This window comes from Serinus canaria, chromosome 3 (assembly GCF_022539315.1).
Source record: "Serinus canaria isolate serCan28SL12 chromosome 3, serCan2020, whole genome shotgun sequence".
In the NCBI taxonomy this organism is placed as follows: Eukaryota; Metazoa; Chordata; class Aves; order Passeriformes; family Fringillidae; genus Serinus; species Serinus canaria.
In genome coordinates, this window is record NC_066316.1 from 81,141,679 (window position 1) to 81,164,982 (window position 23,304).

At 34.9% G+C, this 23,304-nt stretch overlaps 1 protein-coding gene across 3 annotated transcripts in view; it reads left to right on the plus strand.

The window, feature by feature from the left end:
* PHIP (pleckstrin homology domain interacting protein) overlaps positions 1 to 23,304 on the plus strand; it is a 108,197-nt gene that overhangs the window by 75,920 nt on the left and 8,973 nt on the right. For all 3 annotated transcript variants that reach the window (XM_030235558.2, XM_050971934.1, XM_050971933.1), the window contains exons 24-37: positions 2,306 to 2,425; positions 6,004 to 6,111; positions 6,515 to 6,639; positions 6,832 to 6,914; positions 10,346 to 10,457; positions 10,675 to 10,736; positions 12,297 to 12,452; positions 14,417 to 14,537; positions 16,222 to 16,347; positions 18,286 to 18,358; positions 18,754 to 18,804; positions 19,098 to 19,247; positions 20,716 to 20,868; positions 22,884 to 23,047. In XM_030235558.2, the coding sequence (XP_030091418.2) occupies positions 2,306 to 2,425; positions 6,004 to 6,111; positions 6,515 to 6,639; positions 6,832 to 6,914; positions 10,346 to 10,457; positions 10,675 to 10,736; positions 12,297 to 12,452; positions 14,417 to 14,537; positions 16,222 to 16,347; positions 18,286 to 18,358; positions 18,754 to 18,804; positions 19,098 to 19,247; positions 20,716 to 20,868; positions 22,884 to 23,047 (1,604 nt within the window). The remainder of the gene's footprint in view (positions 1 to 2,305; positions 2,426 to 6,003; positions 6,112 to 6,514; positions 6,640 to 6,831; positions 6,915 to 10,345; positions 10,458 to 10,674; positions 10,737 to 12,296; positions 12,453 to 14,416; positions 14,538 to 16,221; positions 16,348 to 18,285; positions 18,359 to 18,753; positions 18,805 to 19,097; positions 19,248 to 20,715; positions 20,869 to 22,883; positions 23,048 to 23,304) is intronic.

Consider the following 23,304-nt stretch of genomic DNA (forward strand, 5'->3'; position numbering starts at 1 on the left):
GTATTTTGTATATTTATTAGGTTAGGAGTCCTCAGCATTCTTTAAGATAATTATTTCAGTGTTTTAGCCCTCATTAAAAGGTAGACTGACAAAACAGCTGTTTGAACACGGAGGTTGGCACAGTGTCGGATTAGCTGTGAATCTGTGGTATGGCATACAGGATGTCAGATGGTAATCTTGATTCTTTGTTTTGGCTACTTTTTCTGTATTGTACACAGTCAGTAGTTGCACTGTCAATACTAATAGTATTGCTGTTTACACAGTCTGAAACCACAAAAGAAGGTATTAGAAGGAATAAGAAAGCAGATGAGAAAAATAGATGGTGGAGGACTTTTTAAATGATTGAAACTTCTAGTTTAGCTTCTTATTATAAAATAAAAAACTACCTGACAGCCTAGTATTTCCACTTAGATTAAAACTAAACAGAGTGTTTTGGGAATCATGCATCCATTTTAGTCCCAGCTGTTGAAATATGGGATGTCTTTGATTGAAAAAGTACCAGGCCTAGATATTTCAGACTTTGAAAGCTGACCTGCTTATATCTTGAGTCAGAAGAAAATATGAGGCTGGAAGTAATTGCAGAAAGTCATCTCTCTTTCCTCTATCCCTAGGTACCATTAATTATACCTGTCATTCCTGACAGATGTTAGTCTTTGAAGTTTCTTGTGGTGGACATTTGACCTCCTTACTGAGCAGAGAGCTCACAGGCCTATCTGGCAGAAAGTTTCTTCCTCCTTCTGATCCTGATTCAAAATTAGGTCTTTCCATTAAGGAAAGAAGTTCTGACTGTAGCCACACACAGAATCTTAAAAATTAAAAGAGGAGTAGGGAAAAATTACCATTCATCTATATTAATGCATGGGTTTAATGATCTTGAATGGTGCTTACATTACCAATCCCCCTCTATTAACAATCAATCTAAAAAATGATACAGCAGTGAAGAAGGACAAGGAAGGATCACCCAGGAAGATCAAAAGTATTGAACATTTTTTTAAGATCAGACACAGAGGCTGACTCTTAGAAGGGAGAGAGTTTGGAAGAGATATGATGAAAAAGCTTGTATAAAACTATCATGATTTAGAAAGGAATAAATGCAGAATTATTTCCTTCCTTATTTTGTTACAGTGACATATTGATGAGTGCACCTGATGACACAGACATAGAGCTCAAAACTGAGCCATTTTCCCATTATACATCCCCCTCCCACCCCAAACCCACTTGAGCATGTAGTCAGGTAGTGGAACTAATTACTAAAGGATTTAGTAGAGTTTCAGAAATTATTTAATAATGTCATTGGGAATTGTCCCTTCCTGATGAGTAACTAACATCAGACTTGGCTTCCGGAAAGTTTTAAACTGATGACCAGCGTGTAAAGTTATAACAAGGGAAGGTTCTCTGGTTAAAGGCTTACCTTCTTACCTTCCCATAATTCAGCAGTTAGCTAGACACTTTACTCTGATGCAGTGTATCAGTTTTTTGCAAGACAGAGATGCTTGAACCTCGGAATTCACAAAGTATTTCTATGTTATTGACTTATTACAATAGAGAAGTTCTATTTTGATTTTTTTTTTTTTTGGTGGGCTTTTGTTTTTTACTGCATGTATGCTTTTTCCTGTGATACTCAGTGGTGCAATCATCACAGTGCTTCTTGTCATGCGAAACCACATTTGAATTGGTGTAATGGAATTTCACATGGCATATCCTACTTGAAGTCCGGAGATGCAATCCTCCAGCAGTAGCTGTATGAAGTGGATTTCTGTACAGACATCCAGGCATGCTTTCTGTACACACACACAAGATCCTGTTAGGAATTTTAAAGCAGTCTTGCTTGAATGGTTGTACAAACCCCTGCTTTATCTGACTTATTGGATACAGACAAGCAGTGTGCACCTAGGATGAGCAACTGCCCTGAATGTTATTGCTTACAAGTATGTATGTGGAAATGCATTCTGAAAATGCAGTAAATATGCCAGTAGGTAATGCCTGGATGTACCCAATCCAGGTAATTTTCACATGACTGATCTCATAAATCTCTTTCTCCTTATTTTGTGCAAGGTTCATTAATTGAAGGCAGCTGTATAATTTTAGTGCTTTTTTGGCCAACACAACCATGTGAATTTGGTTCAAGAGAATGACATGCTTCCATTTTATTATTTTGAGCATGAGACATAATTACTGGACTGCTGTTAAATTCAGTTTTTGTTAGAGTTCATCCCCACACAGCCTCCAAAAAATCTCAAAAGGCAGTTAGGATTAATCCTCACAGTAACAATAATTTTGTACTAATCCTCTGTGTTTTCTTCAGAGGCTGGCTGTAGGAGTTCTGGCAGAAAATGGTTTGACACTGGAAGAATGGCTGCCTTCAGCATGGATTACAGACACTGTTCCTCGGCGGTGCCCATTTGTCCCACAGATGGGAGATGAGGTATTGTAGTTTTTCCCTCTCTGTCCTTGCTTCTTTCAGTTTGTTTTTGCCTTTTGTATTTTCATCTGTGCATTTTTTCCCCAGAGACTTATAATCAAAATATTTTGGATTTTCTTAAAAACACTCTTTGATCTGGCTAAAGTTTGCTTTCACTTCTTTGTACTTAGAAAATATTCTGCATAGTGCTTTAACTTTTTGTTATAATTCCATGCTGTTGCAGTAGTGTTCCTTCTTGTATGGTATTCAGTGTGTTGATTTCCTTATGACACCTGTAGACAAGCTGTGTCAGGTGCTTTATGTCGTGAAAGTATTCCTTAATTGTAGAGCATTTAGTGTCCTGAAGTACAGGCAACAAATCAGGTATGAAATTAGGTCTGGAAAACATACTTCAGTTTGGACTTGAAAAAAAACCACAGGAATTAAGCCTCCTGGGGAAGGTTGTGGGGTTTTTCGCTTGGTATGATTGTTTTGATGTCATTTTTTAAAAAATTCATTTATTTTGAAGAAAAACTCTGATATTGTCTTTATCACTTGTGTTCCTGATATAAAAAGCTTGTGCTCATCTCTTACAATGGAAAAACCACAAGAAAAGTTTTGTATATATGTATTTTATACAAACCAGACTGTAAATACTTTGTAAACATGACCCAGATGTCTCAAAATACAGTAGCAAAAGGATACCCACCAGTTTCTGTTTTGGAATATTTACCAGGTGAACATTACAGTGAATACTATGAATAAGTAGTATTAGGTAGAATGCAATCTTGAAAGCCAGAGTCTTTGCATGTTTCTTAAAACCCCCTCAGGTTAAAATAAGAGGAAATAGCTGGCTTCTGCTGTAATGGGCAGTGTGTGTTGTCATGTTTTCTGAGTTACTAAACAGAGTTGTTGTATAGCTCACACTGTCAGAAGGCTGTTGGAGCAATACCTGACATGGTGGCAAAGTTGATTAACTTTGTTCCCAAGCTAAAGCTTTTTGTGTGGGCACCACCTCAGAAATGCAATCAGGAGCAGAGGTTGCATGTGCAAGCAGTTTTGTTTTTACTGGATCACTTCACTGATCCAGTTCACAGCACAGCTATGCAAAAATTACATCAGCAAAGTCTAGTGAGGGAGGGAAGGAGCATTTCAAGTTGAGAGTTGCAGCTAGAGAGAATGCTTATGGATTGATACCCTCCAGGAAGCGTGTTTTGTAGACTCTGCTGTTCAAAAGATCAAGTCCAAATAAATATATTTGGTGCCTGATACCATCTGGATACAGTGAAGCAGCCAAGGATTTATCAGTACCATACTGCTCGGGAGACTTTAACATCATATTGGTTTAGTAAGATAAACAGTTGTGTTTGATTTGGCACCTGCTGAATACCATGTACAGTGTGTACTAGGAATATCTAAGTAGGGTACATCCTTTTGCTGCAGATGCTTTATGTGGGAAAGCAGAAAGTTTTGTGCCCTGTGCCTAGAGAGTAAGAATAATTGCACCAATAGAGAGTATGTTTGTAATCCAGCTGCTCTGTCTGAAATTCCATCTCTGATACTTGCCTTCACTGGATTTACTTAATATGTGAAAAGAAATTATTCATCTAGAAAGTTAATTTTGAGAGTCACAGAAATAAAGAGTTGGTTTAATTAGAGAAATGTTGTGAGAAGAGATATTGTGTGGCTTTTCAACATTTTGTTGGATGGTAGATATGTTTTAGAAGATTTGGGGGAGATATATTTAAAATTTGTTCTCAAGCCGTACAAACAAGTAAGAAAAAACCAGTAGTGCTATATTTAGTTACATTTGGGGTATAAGAATAGCACATACCATCCCATTTCCCTTTCTGAATAGTGCTGTTTATAGATCTCTGCCCTGTGATTTGAGGAATGGTGGAAACACACCAGAGAGATGGGGTTGCAATTTTGCTGTCTGAATACCCAAATACCAGGCATGTTTGTTGGAGTGTTCTGCCCTTAACACAGTAAAAACCAGTTTTGTCTGGGTACTACAACAAACATGCACAAGCAGGAATTCATCAAGAATAAAAATATTATTTCCTGGGAAAAGACATGAATTCTGTTTTTTTTCAAAGTTATCTTTCCAGTTTGTTCTTCTGCCAGAAGATGCAATGCTTAGAGTCATTCGCAAAATAAAAAATATTTCACTTCTGTAAACAGTGGGTTGAATTTATGTAGTGGTTTAGCAGAAACACTAAGTGTAGCAGAGATTGTTTGTAGCCTGTGCACCTTTTTTTTGTTTTGATTCACTGGAATGTATGAGAAACAATCATCACAATGTCGAGAGTGTAATGTAAATTTGCCTTCAGATGTGTCTCAGTAGCCTCTGTTCTTTTTCCTGACAGATAGATTCTGACAGTGCCTAAGAGATTCTCACTGCTTTCATGCCTTTTGTAGCTGCTGTGTGTTTTGTCCCTATGAGGATATTATGCATATTGAATACTCTGAAAACAGGGATTTTTAAAAAAAATGTGGTGCTGAGTTCTTCATTTAAAAAAGATAAAATTTGCCACATGACATTAAGAATTGAGTACCTGTTAATGTAGAAACCTGGCAAAGACTTCTTTATAATGTTTTGTGATATAAGAGTTTTGGAATGTAGGTAGGAATACAAATATTACTGTGTTTATTTGTGTATTTTAACACTTAGAATGATTTCTGCTCTGCTATTTTTTGTTGTATTGGACCTTTACATTAAAGCTATCTTTCCTTTGTGCAGTTAGGTGGGAATCCCATGTTAGGACACTTTAAGAGGATCTTTTATCTGGCATAAATTGTACCAAGAATACAGCCAGTTATCAGATCTTTGTTCTAACTAGTTTGTGGAACCTCTGTTTCACATTTCAAATACATTCCTTGAATGCATGTTTGTGGGTTACAGCTTACTAACTCATTACAGTGATGGCTTATAATAAAAGCATTCAACCATGTGGTATGATATACAACAAGATCAAAGCAGAACTGGATTGGACTCTCGATATCTGAACCATGGAAATTTATACTAGAAGGATTAAAAAAAATTAATAAGCACTGAAAATGTCTATTTTAGTTTGTTCAGGCATTTGTTAGGCTATTTTTTCAGTGGTATGGAAGCAAACACCAAAATCTTACGAGAAAAATAACAGACTTTTCCATCTAGAATGTATTTCTTGTTCAAAAAAGATAAGCTAGATAGTGAATTTAGTGACACTTGATACTTAGGGCTGTCCTGCAGCGATGTATAACCAGGTGGATTAGTGGAATTCTTGTTGCTGTCATTTAATTGCTCTATGGTACAATGATAAATGGATGGTTTTGTTAGTGATTTTGTTGGCCTCACTCATGTGTAATTTAGGGTATTTTGTCCATACAGAAAATAATGTTCTAATTATTTTCTGCTTTTTTTGGTAAGTGTTTCTATAATAGCTTTTTTAATTTTCCTGCACTTAATTTTTGTGAACCCCTGACTTTAGCAGGAAAACAGACTGGAAAGTTGGAAAGTTAATTAAATAGGAAGTACACACATTGTATGGCAGTGACTTTTTAGCATTTCAGCTCCACAGAGTCTTTGTAGGATAACTGTCATGTTTCACTTTCAGGTTTACTATTTCCGACAAGGTCATGAAGCATACGTTGTAATGGCCAAGAAGAACAAAATTTATAATATTAATCCCAAGAAACAACCATGGCATAAAATGGAATTACGGGTATGACTTCTTTTTCCTTTTTGTTTGTATTTTAATATTAGAAAAAAAAAAAGATAAATAGAAACTAACTGGAAGTAAGTCCCTGATACGTGTAAATCTAGTGCTCTTAATGTTATAAGGTAAGGGGAAAAATTTAACTTATAGTCAAATGAAATCAGACCTTAAACTGTACTACTTTTTGTATCAGCTTGAGCAGATAAGATGGTTATACTTCACAGAAAAATATTTTAAAAGCATGTTGCATTGTGAAATAATAGCTCATTGTGGAATACTAAATTTCAGATCCTTGATTTTGGTGTGTTCTGGCAGAAATATAGTACATTCAATATACCCGTGTTTTCTTGTTTCAGAAAGCTATTTCAATTAAATTCAGTGGTGGTACATAGTATTTTGTTTATTCTAGGAGCAAGAGCTGATGAAAATAGTTGGGATTAAGTATGAAGTGGGATTGCCTACTCTCTGCTGTCTTAAACTAGCTTTTCTTGACCCTGATACGGGTAAACTGACTGGAGGAGCTTTCACCATGAAGTAAGGAAAACAATATTGCATGCAAATTGGGGGTTTTCTTGGGTGGGGATGGCCAGGGGGCTCTTGAGGTTGAAAGTTAAATGATTATATTAATATTGGCCTAATGCTTTTCAAGTGTTAATTTTTTTATGTGCTTTATGTTATGCTTTTGCTGTTTTATCACTTAATAATTGTGTGTTCTGTTGTAATTAGGTACCATGATATGCCAGATGTCATAGATTTCCTAGTTTTGAGGCAACAGTTTGATGATGCAAAGCATAGGCGATGGAATATAGGTAAGTTGTGGTGAAAGTTGTTTGCTGTAGTTTTGTTTGTTTGTTTTTCTAAGTGTCTACCTATTTTCATGATAGCTTTTTTAAAAGTAGGTTATGGTAAAGAAATCCTAATATTTAACTGAAGTCAGAGAGTAAGCTCTGCCCATAGTTAGCTGGAGAGTTCTGCTTAGTCCTTGACCAAAGTGACAGCAAGCAAGCTAAGTATTGCAACTTTTTTTTAAAAAGTGCAAAGAAAATTTCAGTTGTAAATTTGAAGAGAGAATAGTTAGGGATAGGTTTTAGGAATGTGGTGTTTGTTGCTAGCTGAAAACTTCTTGTAGCCTATATATTGTTTGTATCTTTTTTTTTTTTTTTTAATTGAAGGCCCTCCTACAACTGCACTGCTATAGGATTATTTTTTACCAATTTCTGAAATTTCTGCTGAAAACATGGGAGTACTTTTTCAAAAATTGCAAATTGATGTCTAGATTGTACAAAGAGAATGCTCTTTCCATCTTATACTTTTTGAATTATTTTCTAAACCCTGTGGTTTGACTTCACTGAAGCATATATAATTATAATTCACTGCCAAGTGATGAGGGAATGACTTGGATTCTTTTTACTTTGCCTGTGCCCAGTTATTTCAGAGTACTGAATATTGGAACAATGCCCATGACTGGTAGGTCCTCCAGTCAGATCTATTTCCAAGTTATCTGCTCCATATGATGACAAAAATCACCTTTCAGCCATGGAATGAATTAATTAATCTCCTGTCCTTTGATGTCCTTAGGTTGTATGCCTCAGCAGTATCCTTAGGTTGGGTACTTTATAATGTATAAATTACATGATGCCATAGGAATAAGTTCTATATCATCTCATACTTTACACTATGTTGTCTGAAAAGACAGCTCATCTTCAGTTCTACAGGGAATTTGGTAAAGACCCTAGACTTCTGATCCAATAAGAAATCTAAACCTTGATTTCTTCTCAAATATCATTTCAGTTTAAAGATCTCATAAGTGACAAGGTTGATGAAGATCTAATAGGTTGCGGAGCTTTGCTCTTTCCTAATGGTTATGGATCTCTGCTCTTGTCCTCCTCTGCCATGCCATGTTTTTGCACAAAATCATTGCAGCAGCAGCAGAATGATTGCCATAGTTTGTTTGTGAACAGCCTCGCCTGGCTTCCTGAGCTGATGGTGTATTTCAAGAAATTTGCAGTCTGGAATAAATCCAAGCTACACAGAAAGGATTGAAAGTACTAGGACCTTTTATCAAGCTTCCAATGCAAATAATGTGAATTTTTGTTGTTGTCTTGGTTTTGTTTTAGGGAAGAATAGCTGTGTATCTATTATATCTTTTGATACTAAATTTATATAATTGTACATAAAATTTGAAATTACAGGTTCTTATTTGCATTCAGATTCTATTTACTGCATACCTTTATCTTACTATAGTTAAACTTCAAGTTTAATCCTTGGGCTAAAAGCTATTCCAGTAGTATTCCTGCAACTTCAGCAAGCATGCAGGTGTGCATACCTGTCTCTTACATAGCAGGTACTGTGAGTTGCACATACATTTTTTGTTATCTTCAAGTGAGCATTATGCAGGGATACCCAGTTCTGGAAAACTGCACTAGAGCCACCTTCTTCTGAGAGATTTTGGACTGCCCTCTGCATAGACGGGGTAGTGTGGTATTGTCCACAAGGGTCCCAGGATGAGGGAAGAGATGAGAAAGTTGACTCCATGTATCAGAAGCTTGATTTATTATTTTATGATAGATAATATATTAAAACTATACTAAAAGAATAGAGGAAAGGATTTCACTAGAAGGCTAAGCTAAGAATAGAAAAGGAATGAATAACAAAGGCTCGTCTCTGACCGAGACAGTCCGGCCAGGTGAACTGTGATTGGCCCTTAATTGGAAACAGCCAGATGAGAGCAATCACAGATTCCCCCTGTTGCATTCCACAGCAGCAGATAAGAATTGTTTACAGTTTGTTCCTGAGGCCTCTCAGTTTCTCAGGAGGGGAAAAATCCTAAGGAAAGTATTTTTCATAAAACATGTCGGTGACAAGGTAGCACATAGAATATGGGGAAAATAGAGATTCGGAGATGGCTCTTTCACTCATGTTGTTTTCTGCTTTAGCATTCTGTCTGTAGGAATGCTGTGGCTCTTGAGAACTTAGAAGCAGCTGCCAGTATATGCCTCTTTAGGTGGTTTTGATCTGCTTAGTGTTCAGCTCAGTGAAATCACTCCTAGTTGTACCTCTGGAGGTTTCTTTGTAAAATTGATCACTAGGGAAGGCTATATTGGAAAGCTGTAATTTTATAGCTCTTCAGAAAATAAATTTTTCTTTCAAAATAAAGCATCAGACCTTATTTACATTTTTGATCTTGCATTTCAGATATTTCTGGTTTACTTGGTTCTATTCAGCACAATTAGGATTATTAATAGAAGCTTTATAATTGTCCTGAATTACTAGTGATCCATTAAATTCAAATTTCTTTTTAAAATGCAGTAATGAATGCAGGCCATAGATTTACTTCCTATTATTTCAGACAACTTCAGCAAGCTTTTGGGCAGAGGTTGGATGTATTGAAATGGAACAAATACTGCAGCAGCTAAGAGTGTGTATATATTCAAATCCCACATAAAAATGTGTAATTCCTGGAATCTCAGGCTTAAATTACATTTTTTCTTGTATTGATCAGAATACTACACTAAAATTGTTTCTTAGTTTTGTGTCATGTGTTGTAGAAAATGTTAGCATTTATGATGGTGTGTAATACATGCATTCTCATGTGTAATTTTTTTAATAATGCTTCTGACCTTTTTTCTCAGCTGCATGAACGCTTTGTGGTAGTGAAGCCATTGCAAGTCACAGTAAATTACTTTGCTAACCTTTTGAGCAAGCTTTAATAAATTTTATTCTATTATCAGTCAGATTGCCTGCATAGTAAAAAGAATGAACCTCTTGAGTTCCATTTGCATTGCTGAAAAAGCACTTCAGAAACTAAGGAGGATGAGCTCAGCAGCTTGTAAAATATTCCCCATACAGAAGTGTCACAGTGCTCAATTATTTTAAGGTAGCATGTAGTATTTCATGCAAGTAGATTTGAGTTTTAAAGGAGTCTTAAAGCATTGAAATGTCTTACCTTTTATATGAAATGAAGAAATAAATTCATAAGTAAGGAATATGTAGGTAGATTTGCAAATTGTTATTTTTCTAAAATGCCATATTAACTTTCATTTTGGTTAAAAACAATCTTCAGAAAGAATTTAGTAGTTTTGTAAGTTTTTAACTGAGCATTGACTTCTGCTTGCCTGCTGAGGCTGTAAATGTTCAGAAACATTTCTGTATTCAAGACCAAGCCAGGTATACCTAAACCTGCTTTTCTGGGAGGGTAACATGCCTTATATTGATGAAATTATTTTTTGTTCTTACCTAGGTGATCGTTTCAGGTCAGTGATAGATGATGCTTGGTGGTTTGGAACAATTGAAAGCCAGGAACCTCTTCAGCCTGATTATCCTGATAGCTTATTTCAGTGCTACAATGTCTGGTTAGCAAATTTATCTTCAATCTTTTTTATGTTAATTAGTTACTTCATTTGAAGTACTGACTGAGAAACTTACTTTCATTAAATTCAGTCATGCATTTCGCTGTACCAGTTTATTATAATATTCTGTGGTATATAAATTAAAGTTTTGTTACAAACATTAAATAATTACATTATTGAAACAATAATAGTAGATAATATAAGTGTGGTTATTTTTAAGCTGGGACAATGGTGATACTGAGAAGATGAGCCCTTGGGACATGGAGCTGATACCGAGTAATGGTATGTTACCTTATTAATATTATTTGCTTTACAAGTGTATTTTAAGAAGAAAAAATATGTTATATGGTTTTACATAAACAATCCTATTTTGTGGGGGGAGTGGAAAGAAGGTCCACAAACCAGTTGCATTTAAAGAATATCTTTAAATCAATTACTAAACCAGAAGAGAATCAAGATAAAAGAACTGGGAAAAAACAGCCATGCTAGATAAACTGAGTGATGTTGAAAATAGAAATAATACAAAAATTGCTATAGATAATGTACAGTTAAACTGAATTCTTTGTACAATTAAGAAGATAAACCCATGCCCTAGGTCAGCTTGAGGAAACTGGTGCTTTAAGATATGTCAGCATTCTGCAGACATTCAGTGCATTGCAGATGCAACCTGTGCCTGTGAGAGAGTTTGGAAATAGCAGCATTTTCCTCCCCCTCTGGCCCAGCACAAGTAGGAGATACACAGGCTGCAGGGTGGACTGCATAGCATGGGCACTGTTCACATGTTCACAGCTTTTTGGTTGGTTGGTTGATTGGTTGGGTTTTTCTAAGACTTTATAGAACTCTTGTTAAAAAGCAAAGTAGAATCAGCATTTTTTCCTTGTGTTTTCCATGAAACAATGAAACATTTGATAATATTGTCTCTCGAAAGTAAGCATAAATAATTCTTAATTATTTTAATTGTAATTGTGCTCATTTGCATCTTTTTTTTTTGTTGTTCAATCCTTCTTTTAATGGGTGCCTCTTTATCATAAGTAAAATACAGGTGTTAGAGTGATAACATGATTAAAATAAATAATTAAAATAGACTGCCCCTGTTTACTTTTTAGAAGAGGCCAATTCCGTGTCTTAAGAAAGGAAAAAATAATTTTCAGATAAAGAACAGGTACTGATTAAGATAACTAAACCTGAATCTGATTTTTTTGCTATATTCACAAATATCAACTTCTGTTATACCTTCTTAAAAATTGTTAAGAGGTCTACTTAACATCATACTTTAAAAATCTGCTGTTACAGTATAAATTGAAAAAACTGGTAGGTCCTCAAGGATGCTAAGGTGATAAGATTATTAATTTGCATACTCAGGAATTGTGGTTTTAGCATTTGACCTCAAAACTGTGGCAATGTAGAAGCACTACCTGGAGAACATTTTAACAGCAATGTCAAAGTTCTCCTAAACTGTACCTGGAAATCATCCTCTGCTCCTTACCAAAATAACTTATTACCAAGAATATTGGCTTTTAAACACAGAATAACTCCAAACCCAAAACACATGTTTTAACTGTGATAAATGAGTGTCTAAGTTGGTTCTAAAATAAATTTTACAATTACTATTTGGAGGAGGATAAATCTTCAGGGAGGACCTCTACACCAAACTGCATTGTAAGGATTTAAATGTAACACAGAATAATATACAGAAAGGATACAGGATACATCAAAATGTCTGAGCAAATCAAGAGCTATGTTTGTATAAAAATGATTTCATGGTATCTTTGATTTACAGGTATATGTATTACACAAGATGCAAACATTTATGTTTTGTTTAATTTTCATATTACATTCCAGCTGTATTTCCAGAAGAACTGGGAACTAGTGTTCCTTTAACTGACGATGAACGTAGAACACTGCTCTACAAACCTTTGGATGGAGAGTGGGGTTCCAGGACCCGAGATGAGGAGTGCGACAGAATTATTGCAGGGATAAACCAGCTTATGACTCTAGGTAAATTCTGAATAATATGGGAAATGTTTGTGGTTTATGTTTTTCAGACTATGATCATGTGCACTTCTGAAATGACAAAAATGAATGTGATAAAATACACATTTAACCTCTTGATTAACAGGAACAAAACTTTCTCATTGAACATTTTAGAAGTTTTTTTTTATAGTGAGTACTTATGAAACGTACATTTTTTCCTGTTTCCCAAGGTAACTGTTGTTTTTTGGTAGATAATTTGACATATGCTAGGAGTTTGGGTTTTATATGTTAAAAGCAAGTTACTTGATTTTTTTAACTTTAGCTACCAGAATCTCATGTTGGGGTTAAAATTAAAACCTTTATGATTAAGTGAATATTAACTACATTACAGACAGATGGGGGAGGAGGAAAAAGGCATATATTTACTTAGATAATTAATATCTGTGTGTGGATTTTCCCTGTATTAGCCTTTTCTAATTCCTGATTTCTTCCCCACATTTCCTTAATTATGTAAAATGTTGAGGGAAAAGTAATTGATTTACCTTAGGAATGCTACTTGCTATTTAGTTGTGGAACAGTTATTCTTTACAAGCAGCTTCTGAGAAAGTAATTGTTAAAATGTTTAATACATTGCTGCAGAATTCACCTGATCACAGATGGATGTCTGGATGGAGATCTTTCAGTAAATACAGGCTGAATTATAAGTCTTCTGCATGTCTTTATGGGGATCAAAAGATGTTCATTCAATAGTCATAGGTTTTGGGCTAACAGTGGTCATGCATTAAATATAAAAGTCACTGATACTTTATTTAACTGATTTTTGAAACGCTTAATGCAAAGTAAGATTTATGTTTCAAAAAAAGACAAAAACCTCTTAACTCTTGAAATAATTCTGATTATCTGTATATTCCATGTGGTTTTTTTGATGACATACTGCATTAGAAGCCTCCCTTTGCTTCTTAAACAAAGGAGTTATCTGTACAGTATAGTAGAACAAATTAGAGATTTCTGTTATAAAAACCCAAAACTCTGGAGAAAGGAAATTCGAGCTATTTTTGCTGTGCCATCTAAGAGCAATCGTTTTTTGCATTGCATTATAGTGTTTGGTAGACCACTCAGTTTGGGATTCAGTTATAGCAGGTGTGGTGCATATTGGTACAAAGTAGCAGTTGCTAGACAATTCAAAAGAGTAAGTAAACAGCTTTTAGAAGAAAAGCAGTCTTTTTAGTAGCAGCATATTTTCTGTTTTTAAAGACTTTTGATACTTTTAAAGGTGACTTTACGGTTTTGTATTGCAGTATTTTTTCCTTAAGATACAGGATGTTAGAATGATGAGTCTAAGCCCTTATGACGATTCTAAATACAGGAGGGAAAAAGCAAGGTTGTTTTGGTTATTGCTGAGCAGTCCTCTAGCACTATATTGAATTGGTTTTGGAAGGCTTCTTTGCTTTTAGGTAGGGACAGGAGAGAGTGTTTCTGTTTACTTTAAGCGTGGATTTTACCCATATCTTACAGAGGCTGAAATAGCACTGTAACTTTTATGGCAGGAATTTAATGTATTGCTTTGTTTAAAGATGTGAGAGTGGCAATATAAAGTGAAATGAAACGAGCCTGTGCTGTAAATAATGGTACTGAATTGCATGCCTTCATCTGTGTATAATTTTTATACTTTTCAAATGCATATATTTCAAATGTGCACTTGCTATGGCTTTAGGGAGTCTGGTGCTTCATGCATAACATAATGGGTACCCAGTCACTGCAGCAACTGGATGTACAGCACAGCCTCAGCAAGCACTCTAAATAGAATATCCGAAATCGTTTGGAATATCTAGTTACTGTTGTTTTTGGGAAACTGTTGTGCATTTCAAGCATGAAGAAATAGCTTATGTTGCAGGGGGTGAATGTTGAAACTGCTATGGAACATTGTGTTATATAACACTGGAGGTTTTGTGGTTTGCTTATTTGTTTTGTTTTTTTTTTTCATCTAGATATTGCTTCTCCATTTGTGGCACCAGTGGATCTTCAGGCTTACCCCATGTATTGCACTGTTGTGGCATATCCCACAGACCTCAGTACCATTAAGCAAAGACTGGAAAGCAGATTTTACAGGTTAGACCCAATTCTCAGTTCTGCTGTGATCTACCAGCAGCTGTATTTTTGGTAGCTCTTTGTCTTGTCAAACCAAACTAGGAGGTGGGTATGGGTGTGTGCTTTTACTTCCTTTCATCTTCTATCCTTGATTTAGGTTTTCATTTTCTAAAACGCAACAAAGGATTGAACATCTCCAAAATGTATTTTAGAATGACATGGCATTCAAATTCCTGATTGTGTAAATAACTTGTTCCTTGTGAGATTCAATTTGCAGGGTTGACTGTGACTTTTAGTCCAAAGGGTAAAGTTTCCACTTAATAAGTTTTTTTAAGTACTTTCAAAATTTAAAAAGAGAAACCGTAGAAATATCTCAAGTGGGTTTTTTTGGTCCTGATGTGCTTTAAAAAATATTCTTATATCACTTCAGCAGCTACACAGAATCTGACTTCTTGAATTATTAGTGATGAACTTCTGAGTTGTTGTACAGCAACAAAAAAAGTTTATAATTTTTGGTACTGTTTTGATATTTTCTTAAACTATGATTTCAGTTGCTCTGGGCTTTTTCTTTTTTCTTTTTTTTTTTTTTGGAGCTTTTCTTTAGTAAATATTTATATAGGAGTATAGTTCTTTAAATTACGTCAGTTTCCTTGAGGTTTTGTCCTATTTCTCATCAGTGTCGCTTTAGTTTCTTTTGAATAAATATGGATAGGATTTTGTTTTGGGCCAAATTTCAAAGTTCATTTTTAGTGCTTTATACATGCTAAATGAAGATTGAATTCTAAACTAAATTTGCTTTTTCATTTTCAAAATAGCACCTCTGGTTTATATCATTCAGTTGCAATATCGAATTCCATGTTTATTGTGTCATATGACTTAATCCAACTTTCTCTTCCATATTGCACTGCTTTGCTGTCAGATAGAGAGAAATTTTTGCTAAATTTTGTTTCTCTTGTCAAAAGAGAAAGCAATTATTTTTTTGGTAATCAACACACCTTCAATAAATGGGTTTTTTAGTTTGTAATATTGCTGAGGCCTGGTTAGGTAATAACCAACCACACTGTTGTGCTTTGCAGTGATATATATATATATATATTTAGTGGATTGTTCAGATCACTTTTGATTTTTGGTGGTTTCTCGTGAGGTTTACTGTAAAACTAGCTTTTATGCCATCAGTCATCACTATCTTCTTATTTTATCTTTTTTAGATTTGGATCTATTTTTTTCAGTTATTCTGCTTTTGTGCACAATTTTTTATAATGTGGCTATTCTATAGTTAGGTTATTAAATCAGGGGAAATCTGATTGTTGTCTGTCAGAAAAAGGTATACTCTAAAACATTTTTATTACTATTTTGTTAATCCTAGCTGAGTTCAAGGGCGATGTAGGATGGGTTATATATATCATAAAGGAAAAATAAAAGCTGAAGTGTCAGAGCTGAGTTTTCCTAAGGGGTGTCAGCTGTATGTTCTTAAAGCCATTTGTATAGATTACCACAGAATATAACATAAGAATGAGAAGCCAGAGGAAGCTGCCTGCTGCTAGTCACTCAGGGCAGCATATCCGATGTGCACGTTTTCTGATGTAAGGGAACACAGCGGTGAATGAGAAGAAGGCTGTAACATTTTTTGCCCTGCTCATACACATTGCTAGAAATTGTCCTTATTTCTTTTTCCTTTTCTTTTCTGCCAACTGTTTTGATACAGGCGCCTTTCTTCGTTAATGTGGGAAGTCCGGTACATCGAACACAATACTCGCACGTTTAACGAACCTGGAAGTCCTATTGTCAAATCTGCCAAATTTGTCACAGATCTTCTGCTACACTTCATAAAGTGAGTTGCTTAGTAGGTCTGTTGTTATTCCTACCTCTTACCAAGGCAAGAGCCTTTTAAGATCTGAATTTTAAAGTAAGATAGTTCTGCACATTAAATAGACCTTTTGTCTTCTGTTGGGGCAGAAAAGAATAGAGCTTATGTAGACAAAAACTTCATAAGTTTGCAAAACAAGTTTTGTGATACATTGAGTGGCATAGATTGGCATGGCATTTTATTTTGAGAGCCTTTCTCCTAAAATGGGGTTGAGTATCTTCATGGAGTTACAGATCTATTCATTGGTAAGTTAGGAGTTCTAATTTTGAGATTGAATACTGGCTATGTTAACATAATTCTAAAATCTAGACTACAATTTATAATAGGGTTTGAAAATGATGGTTTATATGAATGCAAAGTAAAAATTACAGGCTTTGTAGTCAACTGAAGTTTGTAGCTATCTTTTGAACATTTTATTATCTACAGACAAACTCAGTATTTAAGAATTACAAATACAGACAAATATTTAAGATTTTTTAAATAAACTGACTGATTTTCAGTCAGTTGACACATCTACAGAGCTGAAGTTTGTAAGAACTTAGGGTGCCCACAACTTTGGTTTGCTTGTACAGAATGAGTGCTGCTGTTTCCACCTTGCAGACACAGCAAGATACTTCATTAGTTTAACAAAAATTGTGACATTTTTAGTGATTTTGTTTGTCAGTGTTAAATTGAATCTAGTTCTTTTTTATTTTGTCTGTTCTTAAAAACCATTAGAACTCTGTTTAGTATTTGGAAATCTAGGACTTTGAGTCCATAAATAAATCTTCAATTTCTCTAGTGCCTGTGATTTCTGATATTTGCTGGAGAATGTAAAACACTTGACCGCTTTAGACATTAAAAGTTTTAGTGAAGTATATACCATTAGGAACAGATACATATCTAAAGGGCTTTTCTGTTACTAATTTTATTCTTTAACATCTTTGTCCTACATGGGTTTTTTCCTGATTAATTAAGCAGCTCAGGGTTTTTCAAAGTGTATGTAGCTCGGAGTTTTTCAAAGTGTGTGTTTTTAATTGGCTTAGTTAAATTAGTGGATATTCTTGGATATTCTTATTTAAGAATGGGCTATAGCTTGAGTCTATTAATAATACTAATTTAAATGAACCAGCAATTAATGTAAAGCCCGGGATTTATGATTGTAACTGTAAGGTACAAGGCCTAGACAATGGAAAGTAAAGCCCGTGGTTCTAATGAGAATGTACATCTTAGTTTCTTGCATCACCCAAGTATCTTAAAGAGCTGAAAATGGGGGGTGGTAATGGCAGCAGCCTGTATTAGGGATTCTGATTTCATGTGGAATTGCTGAGTGTTTACAGTTACAAGTGGTAAAAGTGTTACAAACCACTTTTCTTCCCAGTGGTTTGTATTGCTACATAGTAGAACACCTTTGAGCTTTCCTTTGTAGAGGAGTTTTACACATTAATCAAGAATTGAGAATCAGCGTGTTTTGCTGATTTCATTATGCAGGTTTACAGAATAGCAGTGTTAGTCCTTCCACACTTGCATTTTAAATGTCATACATTGTGAGTGCTAAATTAAATTATTAAGTTGTACTTCTTTACAATAAATTTACTGTAATCCTCCTTAAAAAGCTGGGAGCCTCAAACCTTTTATATAGTACAGTATTAGATTTTTCTGATGCTGGCAAATGCACGGTAAAGGATTATGATTTTTAATTTTAAAACATTCACACTGTTAAGTGATCTATATTTTACAACTTTTTGAGCAGATGGTTAGCTTGACTTATTACTTCAATCTCTTAGTATTCATATAGTACTAAACACATTCTCAATTTATTTGAAGATTGCTTCATAAATATTTTCCTTTTCCTAAGCAAATTACAATTGATTCCACAGGTGATGATGGAAAATAAATGTTAGTTTGTGTTTCTTTTTACAGAGACCAGAGCTGCTATGACATTATTCCATTATACAACGCAATGAAGAAGAAAGTGTTGTCTGACTCTGATGAGGTAAGTGGTTGTGTCTTGGGCATTGGCATTGACACACTGGAGAAACAAGACTGCTGTCTGTCCTGTGGAGTACCAAATTGCTGCTTTCAGTCACTGCTGGGAAGTGGAGTGTACTTTTCTGTCTGTACAATGTTTCTTCTTGTCAGCTGGGAAACTAAGTGAAAATCCAGCCTCCTCTCTTCCTTTAGTAGAGAGAGTTTTAATAGTTTGCTGGAGGGTGCTGATTAGATTTTTGAGAGGTTCTCAGAATTGACAGTCATATGAAATGCTTCTCAGAGGGATTGGGGTAGGACTGTAAAGACACAAATGATAAGATTAAAATATAAAAGAACTTGCCCACTCATATATGCTTATATTTTTTAACCTTTTTATGCGACTCATTATCTTGCTCAAAGGAAGAAGAGAAAGACACAAATGTGCCAGGGACTTCCACTAGAAAAAGAAAGGTAAATGTTTTAAAAATTTTTAATATATATTTTTAGTGCTACAATCGCTAAAATGTATTTGTAAACAATGGAATGTAAAACTGAAATATTTCTAGTATTGAGTGATGTCAGCTTTTTGAAAGTTTTGAATTTGGTGATATGTTATTCTACTGAACTGTTTAATGTAAAAGTATTTCTGTCTGCGCTGCTGCAGGTTGTGAATTCATTTATATCCTGTGGGGTAACTCTTCCATTAGATTTTTGTAAAAGCAGCTAGTTTACTTAATATACACCAGGCAATATTGTCGTTTCAGGATCATCAGCCGAAGCGGCGGCTACGGAATAGGGCTCAGTCATATGACATTCAGTCATGGAAGAAGCAATGCCAGGAGCTGCTGAATCTCATTTTTCAGTGTGAAGACTCTGAACCATTTCGACAACCAGTGGATCTTCTTGAGTATCCAGTGAGTACTTTAGAACAAAGTGATTGGTTATAGTCCAGTTGTTAAGTGGTGGGTTGGTTTGTTTTTTTTTTTTTAAACTTTGACCATTTCTTTAGTTCTTTCAATTGAAACTTCAGGCAGCTGTAGTGACAGAATTCTTTTCAGCACTTCATTGTCACTTTATTAAATAATGTTTACTGATTTTTTCCAACTAATTTTAAAATAAATAATACTTCTCTGCTCTCAGATACTTTTGTTGGAAAATATTTTATATTGAGGGATGCTTATGTTATTAAGTAGATTACAGATTTTAAAGTAAATTACAGCTTTTGCAATTAAGGTGTCTTTCCTTTCCTGACTGAAAAATGGTCATATATATGAAATGTATCTATTTGTTTGCTGCATGTGATGTGTTGGATCATTGGTTTCATTTCAGAGTATAAAAACATAAAGTAAGATAATATGAAAACTTAGAGTAATAAAGCAAAGATTTTGCTTGCTTTCCTTCTAGTGTATCTTAAATTCTGTAAAATATGACTCCAGGTCATATTAACTTGGGCAAAATTACTGTCTCAATTAGAGAAAAGAAATGCTTCTCTTTCAGAAGTCACTAGTAGATCTGTCTTGACACTTCTGCAGTCACTGGGTACCATTATTTTTTATGTAACCCAAACTTATGCTGTGGCCAACTACAAGTGTCCCTATATGTTTGAGATCCTCAAATGAGCTCATTGAGAGCACTCTGTAGGCTTGGCATGAAACACACTGGTCCCTGGTGTCACAAGCCTGTTTAACATGCTGAGGCACTCCTGCAGGTTCTATTTGCTCTGATGGATTAACTTAAACTTTTTTGTTAAATTTAGTATTTAAGCTTTTTCTTGTATGAACATGTCTCTGTTTCTTCCATTGCCTGGAAAAAGAAATTCTGTTATTGGCTTGACTTGGGTCCTACCTAAGCCTCTGGAGTTTTTGATACTTCGTTACTGTCATAAATTGTCAGGTCTCCATTTGGGAAACTGCTCAGGTTTCAGAAAGGATGTGATAAGCCTCTGAGCAGGCTCAAGTATTCAAACTTCATATTTTAAAGCTAATATGTGAGAACAGTATTAGTTTTAGTCCTAAGTTTGAGCTGCTAAGCCACCCAGAAGGCTTGTAGTCACACTTTCATGTCATGTCACTGTTATCTTCATGTCAGTGTGTCAGTAATGCAACCCTTAGGGGACACCAAATTCTGAGCTCTGCGTTTCAGTAAATAGGTTTATAAAATGAATTCAATCATCCATCAGTTAACTTCTAACCTTGACCCTACTGAGTATGTCTGCAAGGGAGGTATATTAGTGGAAAGGGGAAAAATGTCTTCAGCAGTCTTCCATACCTATATAAAGAGGATATTTTGGTTAAACAGGTTTATCAAACTCATCCTTATGAAAATTATTTATTAAGGCTTGGGAGAAAAATTGTAATAAATTTCTTTGCTATTTCCAAACAGGATTATAGAGATATTATTGACACTCCTATGGACTTTGCTACTGTTAGAGAAACACTGGAAGCTGGCAACTATGAGTCACCAATGGAGTTGTGTAAAGATGTGAGACTTATTTTCAGCAATTCCAAGGCCTATACACCAAGTAAAAGATCAAGGGTAAGATTTTATTGTTTTCCATTTGCCGTTGAATGAAAGAACACTTATATCTGAAAAGTATAGGACCAAAAAAGCAGAGAGACTGTGTAATTTGATTGCTTTTAAAAAACAAGTTTAATTATTTCTGATCTTAAAATATTAATATTTCTAAGAAACTATTACAGCTTTACATTTGAAAGGAAAGGAATGTGTGCATGTGTGTTTCAAAAGTAAATATTACAAAGTGGGTCTAAACAGAAAACCACATGGAAGAAAAGTTCTGCAGAAGCAGGATTAAGAGTACAATAGTGAAATTTAACTGATATTTTGGGGAAGAAACCAGATTTTTAAAACAAATACACAGGGAGCCTCTCTACTTTGAAGGTTGCCCCAAACTGAAATATCCAGGTATAGACAGAAAAGGATGTTGAAATTCTGTGCTGTTCAGTACTGTGCAGTAGGATTGTGATGAAGCTCTTACAACTTCTGGGAAACAGGACAGTTTACATAAAGTGTCAGCTTACAAAGCTTTTTGTACTGAGATGTCCTGCCAATAGTAGGTGTAGTATCTGATAGCAGTTAAATTATGGATGCATATTTACGTGGGTTCAAGGCTTCTATGTAGCTTTTCTTCTACTAATGTGTGTCAGGTTTTAAGACCAGAATTATTAACAGCTTTTATGTTTGGCTGTTCTAAATAGCAAGTTAGTGATTAGGACTTAATTGTTTTAAGACTTGGGCACAAATTTCTTCATAGGTGACTAGCAGGATCAGTGATTACTCTCCAGTCAGTAGCAGACAGGCCCACTCACTGTTGAGGCTGCCATACCCCATAAAAGAATTACTCTTTCAGTTGCAGCAAGTGGCAGGGCTTTTGGGGCAGGTCTGGATTCTTTTGTGGCTTTTCTTTCTCTCCTTGACCTCATCATAGCTGACATTATCTTTAGCTTTGTGTGGTTTTATGGATTCTTTTGACATTTTCATTTTGTCCATGTTTCATCCAAACACACTGGTATAGTAATAAATTTGTCTTTTTTTGTTTTACTTTGGAAGTGGAAGGCTCTTATGTTGACTTTTAATATTCTAGAACTTATGTGCTTTCAATGCATGCAATATGTAGTTGAATGTCATGTTTATACTATGTCATGCACTTAAATTTTTAGCATCTTCCTTTATGTCACTGATGCTTATTTGAACTGTAAACTGATGTCACTGATGCTTTCTTGATCAGTAAACCTAAAGTCATCAGATTTTTTTTTTTTTTTGCTTGGCACATCAGACACATATTCCTTTGCACATTCTCTCCAGTAAAGTGTGCAGAATCTGTCAAACCTGTCGAGTCTGGTACTCAGATGGTTTGGTCATTAAGTAGGAACTGGTTCAACGTTGTCTTTGTGTTTCATTGAGGGTGCTGTGTCTCCTCAAAGTACAGGTCACTTTGGTGTTTTTTCTGTTTCCAGAATTAATAGCATCTGTGCTCAAATAATTACTTGTGATCTAAACTGAATTTGGGAGTCTCTGTAAATCATCCAAGTCTAGAGTAGGGAAAAAAAAAGTGCACCTACATAATTCCAATACATTTATTGTACCTGTTGCAGCCAACTTCTTGTAGTATCAATTCATCTATAAAAGGAATAGACTGGTGTTCAAATATAAACTATAAGGATGCAAGCTAATAGAGCAGAAAATAAGATTTCTTGACCCTAGGTATGATACAGCAAAATTACCTTAAGGATCTCTCTTTGTGATTTCTGTTGAAACTAGAAAGGGATGCAGTCTAGAAAGGCAATTGAAAGACTTGTTTTTCCAGTTCTTCCTTTTCTGTGTCATCTTCAGTTGTGATACATTTTTCAAAACCATGAAAACAGTTAAAGCAAACCTACACATAGCATATATTTATTGAGGCAGATGATAAATTTCCCTGAAACATTTCTATATAAATAACTTTTTACTTTTCTAGCTATTGTTTGGTAATAAATAAGTAAAGGGACACTTTGGGAAAGTATCAGACTTGTTTACTGGCTTTTCTTTTCCAGATCTACAGCATGAGCTTGCGCCTTTCTGCTTTCTTTGAAGAACATATAAGTTCTATTTTATCAGATTATAAATCTGCCCTACGTTTTCATAAAAGAAATACAATAAAGAAACGAAGGAAAAAAAGAAGTAGAAGCAGCTCAGTTTCCAGTAGTGTTGCATCCAGGTACATTAATTCCTTTACAGTATTCATGAAATGCTGTGAAATTTTGACATACCTAAACAATAAAACTTAGTGTGTTTTTTTCTTAATACTTCCTTTACTATTCCCTATATTGCAGAATGGTAGCTTTGACATGCAAGTCCCTATGATGTGGAAGAGTTTTAAACTTTACTTAGAGCTATCCTAGTGTAAGTGCTTAAAATTCAAATAACTGCTAAATGTGTACAGTAAAACAGCATCGTTAGGATAGTGATGGCATC